General features: G+C 38.6%; 1 protein-coding gene across 1 annotated transcript in view; it reads left to right on the forward strand.

Moving 5' to 3' along the window:
- The window catches only part of LOC124254198 (protein unc-13 homolog B-like), a 219012-nt gene that overhangs the window by 121679 nt on the left and 82828 nt on the right, over nt 1–14505 (forward strand). The window contains 3 exon segments of the mRNA XM_046688088.1: nt 859–982; nt 9395–9474; nt 11482–11530. Coding sequence (XP_046544044.1) covers nt 859–982; nt 9395–9474; nt 11482–11530 — 253 coding nt within the window.

Genomic DNA, 14505 nt, shown 5'->3' on the forward strand with positions numbered 1-14505 from the left:
ACCTCCTACCCAGAGCTCCGTGGGGCCAGTCTTGTAGCTCTCTCACATTGTACCATCTTACACAGCCCATTCAAGATGCTGCATTTGTTTTTTCTGTTTTTGATAATTTAGATAAACATATGTATTATATGTTTTCTTTCAGTGAGACAGGATCATAAAACATGAAAACTACTGTCATATGTATGTTCACAATTTGTTAACTCTGGCTCACATTACATCATCAAAGCCCAACAGAGCTGGCGATATGTTCACTTTGATGTAATTGTAATTTATGTTATGTACATTACATTCAGTGGCCAAACAAATCTCTAACTTGGGACATGTCAAACCCACTTTGCTGGAATACCCGGGGACTTTCTGTAGAAAGATATTCTGCTGAGAGATGTTGTGTCTATAGTCCCTAAGTGGTTATTCTATGAAAACAAGCTCCTGTGAAACAAGAGGGTGACATCATTAGAGTTAGTGAGTAAGTTTAGTTTTACGCCGCACTCAGCAATATTCCAGGTATATAGCTACTGTCTGTAAATAATCGAGTCTGGACCAGACAATCCAGTGATCAACAGCATGAGCATCGATCTACGCAATTGGGAACCGATGACATGTGTCAACCAAGCAAGTGAGCCTGACCACCCGATCCTGTTAGTTGCCTCTTATGACAAGCATGGGTTACTGAAGATTCATTCTAACCTGGACCTTCAGGGGTCAACATCATTAGAGATAGATAGTGTATGATGTAGATGTAGGTGTGTGTTATATTTATGTATGCATGTGTGCTACATTCTGGTATTGTTTGTGGTGTGCCAGTCAGAATACTGTAAATGTGAACATTGTATATTAAATGTTTGTTTTCTTTGACAGGAGGGGGAGGGAAAGTGGCTGTCCTTGGAGGCAGAGCTTATTATGCAGAACGGGGAAGTGGTTGGCACCCAACACCAAACGGGACACAACGTCCTCATTGACGCTCGCTTTGAACTGCCATATGGTAAGATGTAGAATGAAGGATATGTTTCATGAACTGCCATATTGTAAGATGTAGAATGAAGGATATGTTTCATGAACTGCCATATGGTAAGATGTAGAATGAAGGATATGTTTCATGAACTGCCATATGGTAAGATGTAGAATGAAGGATATGTTTCATGAACTGTCATATGGTAAGATGTAGAATGAAGGATATGTTTCATGAACTGCCATATGGTAAGATGTAGAATGAAGGATATGTTTCATGAACTGCCATATGGTAAGATGTAGAATGAAGGATAGGTTACATATGGTAAGATGTAGAATGAAGGATATGTTTCATGAACTGCCATATGGTAAGATGTAGAATGAAGGATATGTTTCATGAACTGCCATATGGTAAGATGAAGGAATGAAAGGATATGGTAAGTTACATGAAGGAACTTTCATACTGTAAGATGTAGAATGAAGGATATGTTTCATGAACTGCCATATGGTAAGATGTAGAATGAAGGATATGTTTCATGAACTGCCATATGGTAAGATGTAGAATGAAGGATATGTTTCATGAACTGCATATGGTAAGATGTAGAATGAAGGATATGTTTCATGAACTGCCATATGGTAAGATGTAGAATGAAGGATATGTTTCATGAACTGCCATATGGTAAGATGTAGAATGAAGGATATGTTTCATGAACTGCCATATGGTAAGATGTAGAATGAAGGATATGTTTCATGAACTGCCATATGGTAAGATGTAGAATGAAGGATATGTTTCATGAACTGCCATATGGTAAGATGTAGAATGAAGGATAGGTTACATGAACTGCCATATGGTAAGATGTAGAATGAAGGATAGGTTACATTAACTGCCATATGGTAAGATGTAGAATGAAGGATATGTTTCATATGGTAAGATGTAGAATGAAGGATATGGTTTCATCATGAAACTGCCATATGGTAAGATGTAGAATGAAGGATATGTTTCATGAACTGCCATATGGTAAGATGTAGAATGAAGGATATGTTTCATGAACTGCCATGTAAGATGCCATATGGTAAGATGTAGAATGAAGGATATGTTTCATGAACTGCCATATGGTAAGATGTAGAATGAAGGATAGGTTACATATGGTAAGATGTAGAATGAAGGATATGTTACATGAACTGCATATGGTAAGATGTAGAATGAAGGATATGTTTCATGAACTGCCATATGGTAAGATGTAGAATGAAGGATATGTTTCATGAACTGCCATATGGTAAGATGTAGAATGAAGGATATGTTTCATGAACTGCCATATGGTAAGATGTAGAATGAAGGATATGTTTCATGAACTGCCATATGGTAAGATGTAGAATGAAGGATATGTTTCATGAACTGCCATATGGTAAGATGTAGAATGAAGGATAGGTTACATATGGTAAGATGTAGAATGAAGGATATGTTTCATGAACTGCCATATGGTAAGATGTAGAATGAAGGATATGTTTCATTAACTGCCATATGGTAAGATGTAGAATGAAGGATATGTTCCATATGGTAAGATGTAGAATGAAGGATATGTTTCATGAACTGCCATATGGTAAGATGTAGAATGAAGGATAGGATTTTCATGAACTGCCATATGGTAAGATGTAGAATGAAGGATATGGATAAGATGTAGAATGAAGGATATGTTTCATGAACTGCCATATGGTAAGATGTAGAATGAAGGATATGTTTCATGAACTGCCATATGGTAAGATGTAGAATGAAGGATATGTTTCATGAACTGCCATATGGTAAGATGTAGAATGAAGGATATGTTTCATGAACTGCCATATGGTAAGATGTAGAATGAAGGATAGGTTACATGAACTGCCATATGGTAAGATGTAGAATGAAGGATATGTTTCATGAACTGCCATATGGTAAGTGTAGAATGAAGGATAGGTTTCATGAACTGCCATATGGTAAGATGTAGAATGAAGGATATGGAACTGCCATATGTAAGATGTAGGAATGAAGGATATGTTTCATGAACTGCCATATGGTAAGATGTAGAATGAAGGATATGTTTCATGAACTGCCATATGGTAAGATGTAGAATGAAGGATATGTTTCATGAACTGCCATATGGTAAGATGTAGAATGAAGGATAGGTTACATGAACTGCCATATGGTAAGATGTAGAATGAAGGATATGTTTCATGAACTGCCATATGGTAAGATGTAGAATGAAGGATATGTTTCATGAACTGCCATATGGTAAGATGTAGAATGAAGGATATGTTTCATGAACTGCCATATGGTAAGATGTAGAATGAAGGATATGTTTCATGAACTGCCATATGGTAAGATGTAGAATGAAGGATATGTTTCATGAACTGCCATATGGTAAGATGTAGAATGAAGGATATGTTTCATGAACTGCCATATGGTAAGATGTAGAATGAAGGATATGTTTCATGAACTGCCATATGGTAAGATGTAGAATGAAGGATATGTTTCATGAACTGCCATATGGTAAGATGTAGAATGAAGGATATGTTTCATGAACTGCCATATGGTAAGATGTAGAATGAAGGATATGTTTCATGAACTGCCATATGGTAAGATGTAGAATAAGGATATGTTTCATGAACTGCCATATGTGGTAAGATGAAGGATATGTTTCATGAACTAGGTTATATGGTAAGATGTAGAATGAAGGATATGTTTCATGAACTGCCATATGGTAAGATGTAGAATGAAGGATAGGTTTCATGAACTGCCATATGGTAAGATGTAGAATGAAGGATAGGTTACATGAACTGCCATATGGTAAGATGTAGAATGAAGGATATGTTTCATGAACTGCCATATGGTAAGATGTAGAATGAAGGATAGGTTTCATGAACTGCCATATGGTAAGATGTAGAATGAAGGATATGTTTCATGAACTGCCATATGGTAAGATGTAGAATGAAGGATAGGTTACAGAACTGCCATAAGGAAGATGTAGAATGAAGGATATGTTTCATGAACTGCATATGGTAAGATGGTGAAAGATGTAGAATGAAGGATATGTTTCATGAACTGAACTGCCATATGGTAAGATGTAGAATGAAGGATATGTTGCCAGAATGAAGGATGACATATGGTAAGATGTAGAATGAAGGATATGTTTCATGAACTGCCATATGGTAAGATGTAGAATGAAGGATATGTTTCATGAACTGCCATATGGTAAGATGTAGAATGAAGGATATGTTTCATGAACTGCCATATGGTAAGATGTAGAATGAAGGATATGTTTCATGAACTGCCATATGGTAAGATGTAGAATGAAGGATATGTTTCATGAACTGCCATATGGTAAGATGTAGAATGAAGGATATGTTTCATGAACTGCCATATGGTAAGATGTAGAATGAAGGATATGGTTCATGAACTGCCATATGGTAAGATGTAGAATGAAGGATATGTTTCATGAACTGCCATATGGTAAGATGTAGAATGAAGGATATGTTTCATGAACTGCCATATGGTAAGATGTAGAATGAAGGATATGTTTCATGAACTGCCATATGGTAAGATGTAGAATGAAGGATATGTTTCATGAACTGCCATATGGTAAGATGTAGAATGAAGGATAGGATATGTTTCATGAACTGCCATATGGTAAGATGTAGAATGAAGGATATGTTTCATGAACTGCCATATGGTAAGATGTAGAATGAAGGATATGTTTCATGAACTGCCATATGGTAAGATGTAGAATGAAGGATATGTTTCATGAACTGCCATATGGTAAGATGTAGAATGAAGGATATGTTTCATGAACTGCCATATGGTAAGATGTAGAATGAAGGATATGTTTCATGAACTGCCATATGGTAAGATGTAGAATGAAGGATATGTTTCATGAACTGCCATATGGTAAGATGTAGAATGAAGGATATGTTTCATGAACTGCCATATGGTAAGATGTAGAATGAAGGATATGTTTCATGAACTGCCATATGGTAAGATGTAGAATGAAGGATATGTTTCATGAACTGCCATATGGTAAGATGTAGAATGAAGGATATGTTTCATGAACTGCCATATGGTAAGATGTAGAATGAAGGATATGTTTCATGAACTGCCATATGGTAAGATGTAGAATGAAGGATATGTTTCATGAACTGCCATATGGTAAGATGTAGAATGAAGGATAGGTTACATTAACTGCCATATGGTAAGATGTAGAATGAAGGATATGTTTCATGAACTGCCATATGGTAAGATGTAGAATGAAGGATATGTTTCATGAACTGCCATATGGTAAGATGTAGAATGAAGGATAGGTTTCATGAACTGCCATATGGTATGTAGAATGAAGATGTGAAGAATGTAAAGGATATGTTTCATGAACTGCCATATGGTAAGATGTAGAATGAAGGATATGTTTCATGAACTGCCATATGGTAAGATGTAGAATGAAGGATAGGTTACATTAACTGCCATATTGTAAGATGTAGAATGAAGGATATGTTTCATGAACTGCCATATGGTAAGATGTAGAATGAAGGATATGTTTCATGAACTGCCATATGGTAAGATGTAGAATGAAGGATAGGTTTCATGAACTGCCATATGGTAAGATGTAGAATGAAGGATATTGTAAGATGTTTCATGAACTGCCATATGGTAAGATGTAGAATGAAGGATAGGTTTCATGAACTGCCATATGGTAAGATGTAGAATGAAGGATAGGTTATATTAACTGCCATATGGTAAGATGTAGAATGAAGGATAGTTACATGAACTGTAGAAGATGAAGGATGAAGGATAGGTTACATTAACTGCCATATGGTAAGATGTAGAATGAAGGATATGTTTCATGAACTGCCATATGGTAAGATGTAGAATGAAGGATAGGTTACATGAACTGCCATATGGTAAGATGTAGAATGAAGGATATGTTTCATGAACTGCCATATTAACTGCCATATGGTAAGATGTAGAATGAAGGATATGTTTCATGAACTGCCATATGGTAAGATGTAGAATGAAGGATAGGTTACATATGGTAAGATGTAGAATGAAGGATAGGTTACATTAACTGCCATATGGTAAGATGTAGAATGAAGGATATGTTTCATGAACTGCCATATGGTAAGATGTAGAATGAAGGATAGGTTACATATGGTAAGATGTAGAATGAAGGATATATGGTAAGATGTAGAATGAAGGATAGGTTACATTAACTGCCATATGGTAAGATGTAGAATGAAGGATAGGTTACATATGGTAAGATGTAGAATGAAGGATAGGCTACATTAACTGCCATAGGTTAAGATGTAGAATGAAGGATAGGTTGCATATGGTTAGATGTAGAATGAAGGATAGGTTACATTAACTGCCATATGGTAATATGTAGAATGAAGGATAGGTTACATAATTTGCCAAAGAAAGGCGGGTGACCGTTATAGTTAATATTTGGTGTTTGGTCAGTAAGAGAATGATCAAACTATGTATGAAAGTGACACATACCTGTCTCACATGGTGATAGGACACCTACATACAATTCTACTAGATTTCACTACTGATACTTTTGATAAGCTGTATTAAAGTACTGTTTGAATTGAAGAGTCTTGAATGTATTTGGTTACGTATTCACTCATACAGTTGTTTCAGAACATGTTTGCCGTTCAACCTGAATATATTATTGACCGACAACAGTAACATTAGTTATATGATTTGTGAATAAAGACATTTTGATTTCGATTCATGAATAATGATCTTTGGAATTGTGGCTGTGTTTAAAGGGCTTGATTGTTAAGAATTTTACAATGTATAAGCTACCACAGTTTGATATATGCTCATGGAAATGAATAAAGGAACACATGAAAGTACAAGTGTTCGTTTATTCATTCCCAGAATTTCACCTGCAGTGCAGTACATACCTTGTGAAGAAACCTGGAAAAGAATAAAGGAACACTTGTATTTTTATGTGTTACCTTATTCGTTTCCATGAGTATATATTTTGAGCTCAAATTCCTGTTTGGTCATGATTATCTGATCTTGACATGAACATCTGTGATTACGTGAGAGGTTGGTGTATGTCAGTTACCCCTTTGTGCCAGCTGTTCCCTTTACTGTTATGTCATTGTTAGCACATCATGGAGTGCATGGATCATTCAGAAAGATTCAAGATGTTAGGTCTTAGGTTTTAAGTGTGTTGAAATCAGTTGAATACTGAATGAATCACTCATAAAATGGTCATATGTCAGTGATGAATCAAACCATTGTTTCAAGTTCAAGGGTTTGGAAATATGCAACTGTGTCACCATTAGCTCATCTTGATATAGTCATTAGGAATTCCACCAGGGATATAAACTAGCTGTATACGTCAGTAAATGTAAACTTGCTGTATACTATGTAAACTTGCTGTGTACAACAGGGGATGTTGACCTGCTGTATACAACATGGGATGTTAACTTGCTGTATACAACAGGGGATGTTAACCTGCTGTATACAACGGGGATGTTAACCTGCTGTATACAACTGGGGATGTTAACTTGCTGTATACAACTGGGGATGTTAACTTGCTGTATACAACGGGGATGTTAACCTGCTGTATACAACGGGGATGTTAACCTGCTGTATACAACTGGGGATGTTAACTTGCTGTATACAACTGGGGATGTTAACTTGCTGTATACAACAGGGGATGTTAACCTGCTGTATACAACAGGGGATGTTAACTTGCTGTATACAACAGGGGATGTTAACTTGCTGTATACAACAGGGGATGTTAACACGCTGTATACAGCAGGGGATGTTAACCTGCTGTATACAGCAGGGGATGTTAACCTGCTGTATACAACTGGGGATGTTAACTTGCTGTATACAACAGGGGATGTTAACCTTATGTATACAACTGGGGATGTTAACTTGCTGTGTACAACAGGGGATGTTAACTTGTACACAACAGGGGATGTTAACCTGCTGTATACAACAGGGGATGTTAACTTGCTGTATACAACGGGGATGTTAACCTGCTGTATACAATAGGGGATGTTAACCTGCTGTATACAACAGGGGATGTTAACTTGCTGTATACAATGGGGATGTTAACCTGCTGTATACAACAGGGGATGATGACGTGCTGTATACAACAGGGGATGATGACCTGCTGTATACAACAGGGGATGTTAACCTGCTGTATACAACGGGGGATGTTAACCTTATGTACACAACAGGGGATGTTAACTTTCTGTATACAATAGGGGATGTTAACCTGCTGTATACAACAGGGGATGTTAACTTGCTGTATACAACGGGATGTTAACCTACTGTATACAACGGGGGATGTTAACACGCTGTATACAACAAGGCATGTTGACCTGCTGTATACAACGGGGGATGTTAACCTGCTGTATACAACAGGGGATGTTAACCTGCTGTATACAATGGGGGATGTTAACCTGCTGTATACAATGGGGGATGTTAACTTGCTGTATACAACTGAGGAAGTTAACTTGCTGTATACAACAGGGGATGTTAACCTGCTGTATACAACAGGGGATGTTAACTTGCTGTATACAACGGGGATGTTAACCTGCTGTATACAATGGGGGATGTTAACATGCTGTATACAACAAGGCATGTTGACCTGCTGTATACAACAGGGGATGTTAACCTGCTGTATACAACGGGGGATGTTGACCTGTATACAACAGGGGATGTTAACATGCTGTATACAATAGGGGATGTTAACTTGCTGTATACAACAGGGGATGTTAACACGCTGTATACAACAAGGCATGTTGACCTGCTGTATACAATAGGGGATGTTAACCTGCTGTATACAACGGGGGATGTTAACCTGCTGTATACAACAGGGGATGTTAACCTGCTGTATACAACTGGGGAAGTTAACTTGCTGTATACAACAGGGGATGTTAACCTGCTGTATACAATAGGGGATGTTAACCTGCTGTATACAATAGGGGATGTTAACCTGCTGTATACAATAGGGGATGTTAACCTGCTGTATACAACTGGGGAAGTTAACTTGCTGTATACAATAGGGGATGTTAACCTGCTGTATACAACAGGGGATGTTAACCTGCTGTATACAATAGGGGATGTTAACTGCTTCTTTTCTTACTGTTTTCCACAATTGATGCAAATCTAATCATGCTTCTTTTCTGTGACTGTTTTACTTTGAAAATCAGAGTTACCATGCAGTTGCACCATGCCATTGAGTTTTGTGTTTGATACACACGAATAATACCTATTGAAGCAGCAGTCATTTGTTAGGTTAACTCCAATCCAGTGACAGCATGATTTACAGCCTATCCTTCAAGTTGAAGTCACTTGTGAAGGTGAGCTTCAGGTCCTGTAGTACTGATGTATGTGTGAGACTTCATAAGGGCAATCACTAACATATGCTTGTACTTTGACTGACTTCAGATGTTGTTGCAGATCTGCCTGAGGCAGAGGCCGCTGAGTTGCAAAACAAGCTCTTAGTCCTCAACACAATGAACCAAGAGGTACTTCTCGCATGTATCCAGCATAGCCACTGCTGTTTGCTGAATCCCACCCACCTCAAATCTTAACTGACTTAACCACTTGATTTCACACACACAACTTCTTGATCTGATCTCTTTGCCTGCTCAACTGTATTCTTCACCTAGGCCTAGATTTTCGAAGCTCTCTTAGCGCTAAGATAGTCGTGTGCCATACATTAACATTAACTTACGACTATCTTTGCGCTAAAAGAGCTTAAAAAATCTAGGCACTGTATTCCTACTCACCTGTCTTTCTTTCTACTCACCTGTACTCCTTCTCACTCACCTTTCTTCTTTCTTCCTACTCACCTGTACTCTTCTCACTTGGCCATCGTCTTACTTCCTATTCACCTGTATTCCATATCATCTAAGTTCCCACATATCTGTATTCCCAACTCACCTGTAGTCCTACTGACCTGTATTTGTCACTCTTATATACATTCCCCACTCACCATTATTCACCGACCATCTGTATTCCCAACTCACCTGTAGTCCCACTGACCTGTATTTGTCACTCTTATATACATTCCCCATTCACCTGTATTCACCAACCATCTGAATTTGAACTCCTCTGTATTCCCTGCTATCGAACTTGTCACTCACCTACATTTACCTCCCATCTGTATTCCCCAGTCACCTGTATTCACCAGCCATCTGTATTCCCCACTCACCTGTATTCACCAGCCATCTGTATTCCCCACTCACCTGTATTCCCACCCACAACTCCTACCACCCATCTGTATTCCCCACTCACCTGTATTCACCAACCATCTGTATTCCCCACTCACCTGTATTCACCAGCCATCTGTATTTTCCACTCACCTGAATTACCACCCACAACTCCTACCACCCATCTGTATTCCCCACCCACCTGTATTCTCCACTCACCTGTATTCCCCACTCACTTGTATTCCCACCCATCTGTTTTCCCCACTCACCTGTATTCCCCAATCATCTGTATTCTCCACTCACCTGTATTCACCACCCATCTGTATTCCCCACTCACCTGTATTCCCAGCCATCTGTATTCCCCACTCACCTGTATTCCCCAGCCATCTGTATTCCCCACTCACCTGTATTCACCACCCATCTGTATTCCCCACTCACCTGTATTCCCCAGCCATCTGTATTCCCCACTAACCTGTATCTACCACCAATCTGTATTCCCCACTCACCTGTATTCCCACCCACCTCTCAGCTGCTACCAACCTAAAACTGTGCTTCTGTTTATTCAGCACATTTTTTTACAAGTTGACATTACTTATTTAAATATTGCCATATCTTTGTTTGTTCAAATTATACATTACATCCTACATATCACCACCAGACAATGACCACATGGAGATTAGGGCTAAACTGGTATTGAGCAACCCACACTTGTTGTAAGAGACAGTCATGGGACTGAATAGTCAGGCTCTTTGACTTCATGCATATCATTGTCTGCTAGTTGCATAGGTGAATGCTCACACTGTCTAAAACCGATTTGTCTCGTCCAGTGTCAATTATTTACAGACCCCCATGATATAGCTGGAACATGCTGAATGCAGTGTTTTACCGACAGACATAAACCAGTAGAGAGACAATGGTGCTTGGGCTCATTGTTACTCTCACTCTGATTAATGCTGAGATCTTAAGAATGTAAATTACGTTCCTTTGAGGAAATTGGGAATATGAATTATTGATGCATGGTTTTGTCAGCAGTAACAGTCTCTCACAGTTGAACACCTGGGGAATATTCCACCTGAACGCTCTGCCGTCATGTTGGTACGACCTATGCACAAGGTAGCTTCTACTGATAGTGTATCGACTGTAATCCAATGAAGGGTGTTGAGGTGTGACACATTACATACACATGTTCCTGGCCAAAGGATATTCATTGTGTTAGGCACTATGGATTATTTTTCCTCACTTTCTCTTGTGATATATATCTGTGACTTAATCGATTATATCTCAGCAATTTAGATTTGTTTGTTATTTTATCATCAACAGATGCTTGCTTTACAAGAACAACCACGACGGCCACCATCCTATTCTCAGTGTAAGTGTAGTAAGATTAGATATTACATCAGCAGACAGGCAGCATATGAGGGAAAGAGATAATTTAGTAATCCATTTTGGGTTAAATCAGTGTCCTCCATCAATAGAAAGCCAGAACAAGTAATATATTCTACCCAAATCTTAGTAGGGATTATGAGATGTGTTTATGTGTAATCGGGCCCGTGAAGATCCAGGGTAGAATTGGTCTTCAGCAACCCACGCTTGCCACAAAAGGCGACTATGCTTGTCGTAAGAGGCAACTAACGGGATCGGGTGGTCAGACTCGCTGACTTGGTTGACACATGTCATCGGTTCCCAATTGCGCAGATTGATGCTCATGCTGTTGACCACTGGATTGTCTGGTCCAGACTCGATTATTTACAGACCGCCGCCATATAGCTGGAATATTGCTAATATTGGAAAAATTGACAGTATGTATCTGTGTATTTTACTCGAAACAAGAATACCCTCTTAATGTACTACCCATCACTAGTGTAAATATAGCCACTTACTTCAGTCAACTGATATAAACTAGACTTTGCAAAATATTCCATAAGGTTTAAAGGTACTGTTTACATATGAACTGAGGTATTGTTAAACAAATTAGTAACTTTGAAAACATTATTGTCATGAGTTCAATAAATGATGAAACTCTGTGAAAATTGGACAATTCTTAACAAAACTTTACACCAAAATGCAGCTGTTCACATGCACAATATTTGCACATGCTTTTCAGCAATTTGATGCATGATCCTCGTGCAATTCAGCTGCATAAGGTTTGCAGTTAGTTCCCCCATGTTAGTGGAGAAATTCATCTTCGATGTAGCCATATGTATATATATACTACCCATCAAAAGTTTAGACTCACTTGAAGATCTCACTATATGTTATGTATATATATGTGGTTACATAGAAGATGAATTTCTCCATTAACTTGGGGGAACCAACTGCAAACCTTATGCAGATGAATTGCAAGAGGATTATGAATCAAATTGCTAAAAAGCATGTGCAAATATCGTGCATGTGAACAGCTGTGTTTTGGTGTAAAGTTTTGTTAAAAATTCTACAATTTCCACTGAGATTCATAATTTATTGAACTCTTGACAATAATCTTTACAACATTACGAATTTGTTTTACAATACATCAGTTCATGTGTAAACTGTACCTTTAAACAGTATGGAATATTTTGCAAATTCTAGTTTAGAACAGTTGACTGAAGTAAGTGGCTACATTGACACTAGTGAGTCTAAACTTTTGATGGGTAGTATATATATATATATGCATAACATATAGTGAGTGCTTTAAGTGAGTCTAAACTTTTGATGGGTAGTATATATGAATCTGTTCTTTTACTTCTATTGAGTAGTGTGGGCGGTGGGGTAGCCTTGTGGTTAAAGCGTTGGCTCGTCATGCCGAAGACTCGGGTTCGATTCCCCACATGGGTACAATGTGGGAAGCCTATTACTGGTGTTCCCTGCCATGATATTGCTGGAGTATTGCCAAAAGCGGCGTAAAACCATACTCACTCACTCACTAACTCTTTTTGAGTAGTAGATATGATACACTGATTCATGGATACGAAGGTCACATATGTTAAACAATGTGTTAAGAGTCAAATGTCTTAGCAGACTTTAAGTCTGCCTCAAACTTGTCATACCAGATACGGTGCTTTCATTGTCTTCCTTAACCCCAAAGACTAGAAAGTGTATGTACTAAACTGGATGTTTGAATTTGTTCTTGTCATGCTCCCATATGTATGGTCGAGGGTCAAACTTTTACCGACAATTGTATGTGGTACTGACTTACAACAGATTGACACATACATGGGCAGTTAGTAACCCAACTGAGAGAGTCGAGAGTTGATGTGCAAGTATGTGTCCAGTACCTACAAATATCGATTATTGATGCAGAAAAGAAAACGATCAACTGAGTGCCAAGGGACGTTATGTGACTAAGTTGAGAGTGATAATGGGTGGCCAGTGACAAACGAGAGCTTTGTGAAATGGAGCCATGGTCTTCTGTGGTATGTCATTGTATCAAGTGACCAACGAGTACCTGTTGGTAGACAGACGAACAAGTTACATATACCAGCAGCCTTATGTATCACCATTATATGTGGTTTGACAGGTCAATATAGTGCTGTCAGCTTCACCTCTCTCCTGGCCCAGCAGCCATCATGGTCACAGACACGTTAACAAACTCTAGTTATTAATTCCACACATTCATTACCATACAGACTCAACAAGCAAATCTTTTGGGAGACTGTGCTTAAGACAATTTGGAGACAGCCATAGCACATTTTTCAGTCTCGGCATATGGTTTGTTGTCAACCTTCCAGTCTCCATGATGGAGGGGAATGTCTGGCACTGCAGACAAGTGCATACGTTCCTTGAAGTTAAAGAATCAGCAGCATGGAAGATGAGTAGACATGATGCAGCGATGGAGGTTGTTGTGATTGCTCTCCAACAGATGGCCAGCTATCTCCAGCTGGCTCTCGGCATCTAGACTGTCATAGTGTCAGTGTTTCTGCATCACCTAATTTCAGGTTCCCATGCAGGTACATATACTCCTCTTGTATTTATGGAATCTAGAATTGTGGTCTGTGACCTTTAAAGTGAGGTTTGTGACATGTGATCTGTGAAGTGAGGTCTGTGACATGCATACTGTGACATGTGACCTTTGAAGTGAGGGCAGTGACATGCAGACTGTGAATATGACATGCAGACTGTGACATGTACCCTTTGAAGTGAGGACAGTGACATGCAGACTGTGACATGTGACCTTTGAAGTGAGGGCAGTGACATGCAAACTGTGACATGTGACCTTTGAAGTGAGGGCAGTGACATGCAGACTGTGACCTTTGAAGTGAGGTCTGTGACATGCAGACTGTGACGTGACCCATGAAGTGTATCACTTAACACCTGTGACATGTGATCTGTGACATGCAAACAAAGATGTATGGGTATATGTAGAAT

The sequence above is a fragment of the Haliotis rubra genome, unplaced genomic scaffold (assembly GCF_003918875.1).
Source record: "Haliotis rubra isolate DU_JTF1 unplaced genomic scaffold, ASM391887v1 Scf115, whole genome shotgun sequence".
NCBI classification, from domain to species: Eukaryota; Metazoa; Mollusca; class Gastropoda; order Lepetellida; family Haliotidae; genus Haliotis; species Haliotis rubra.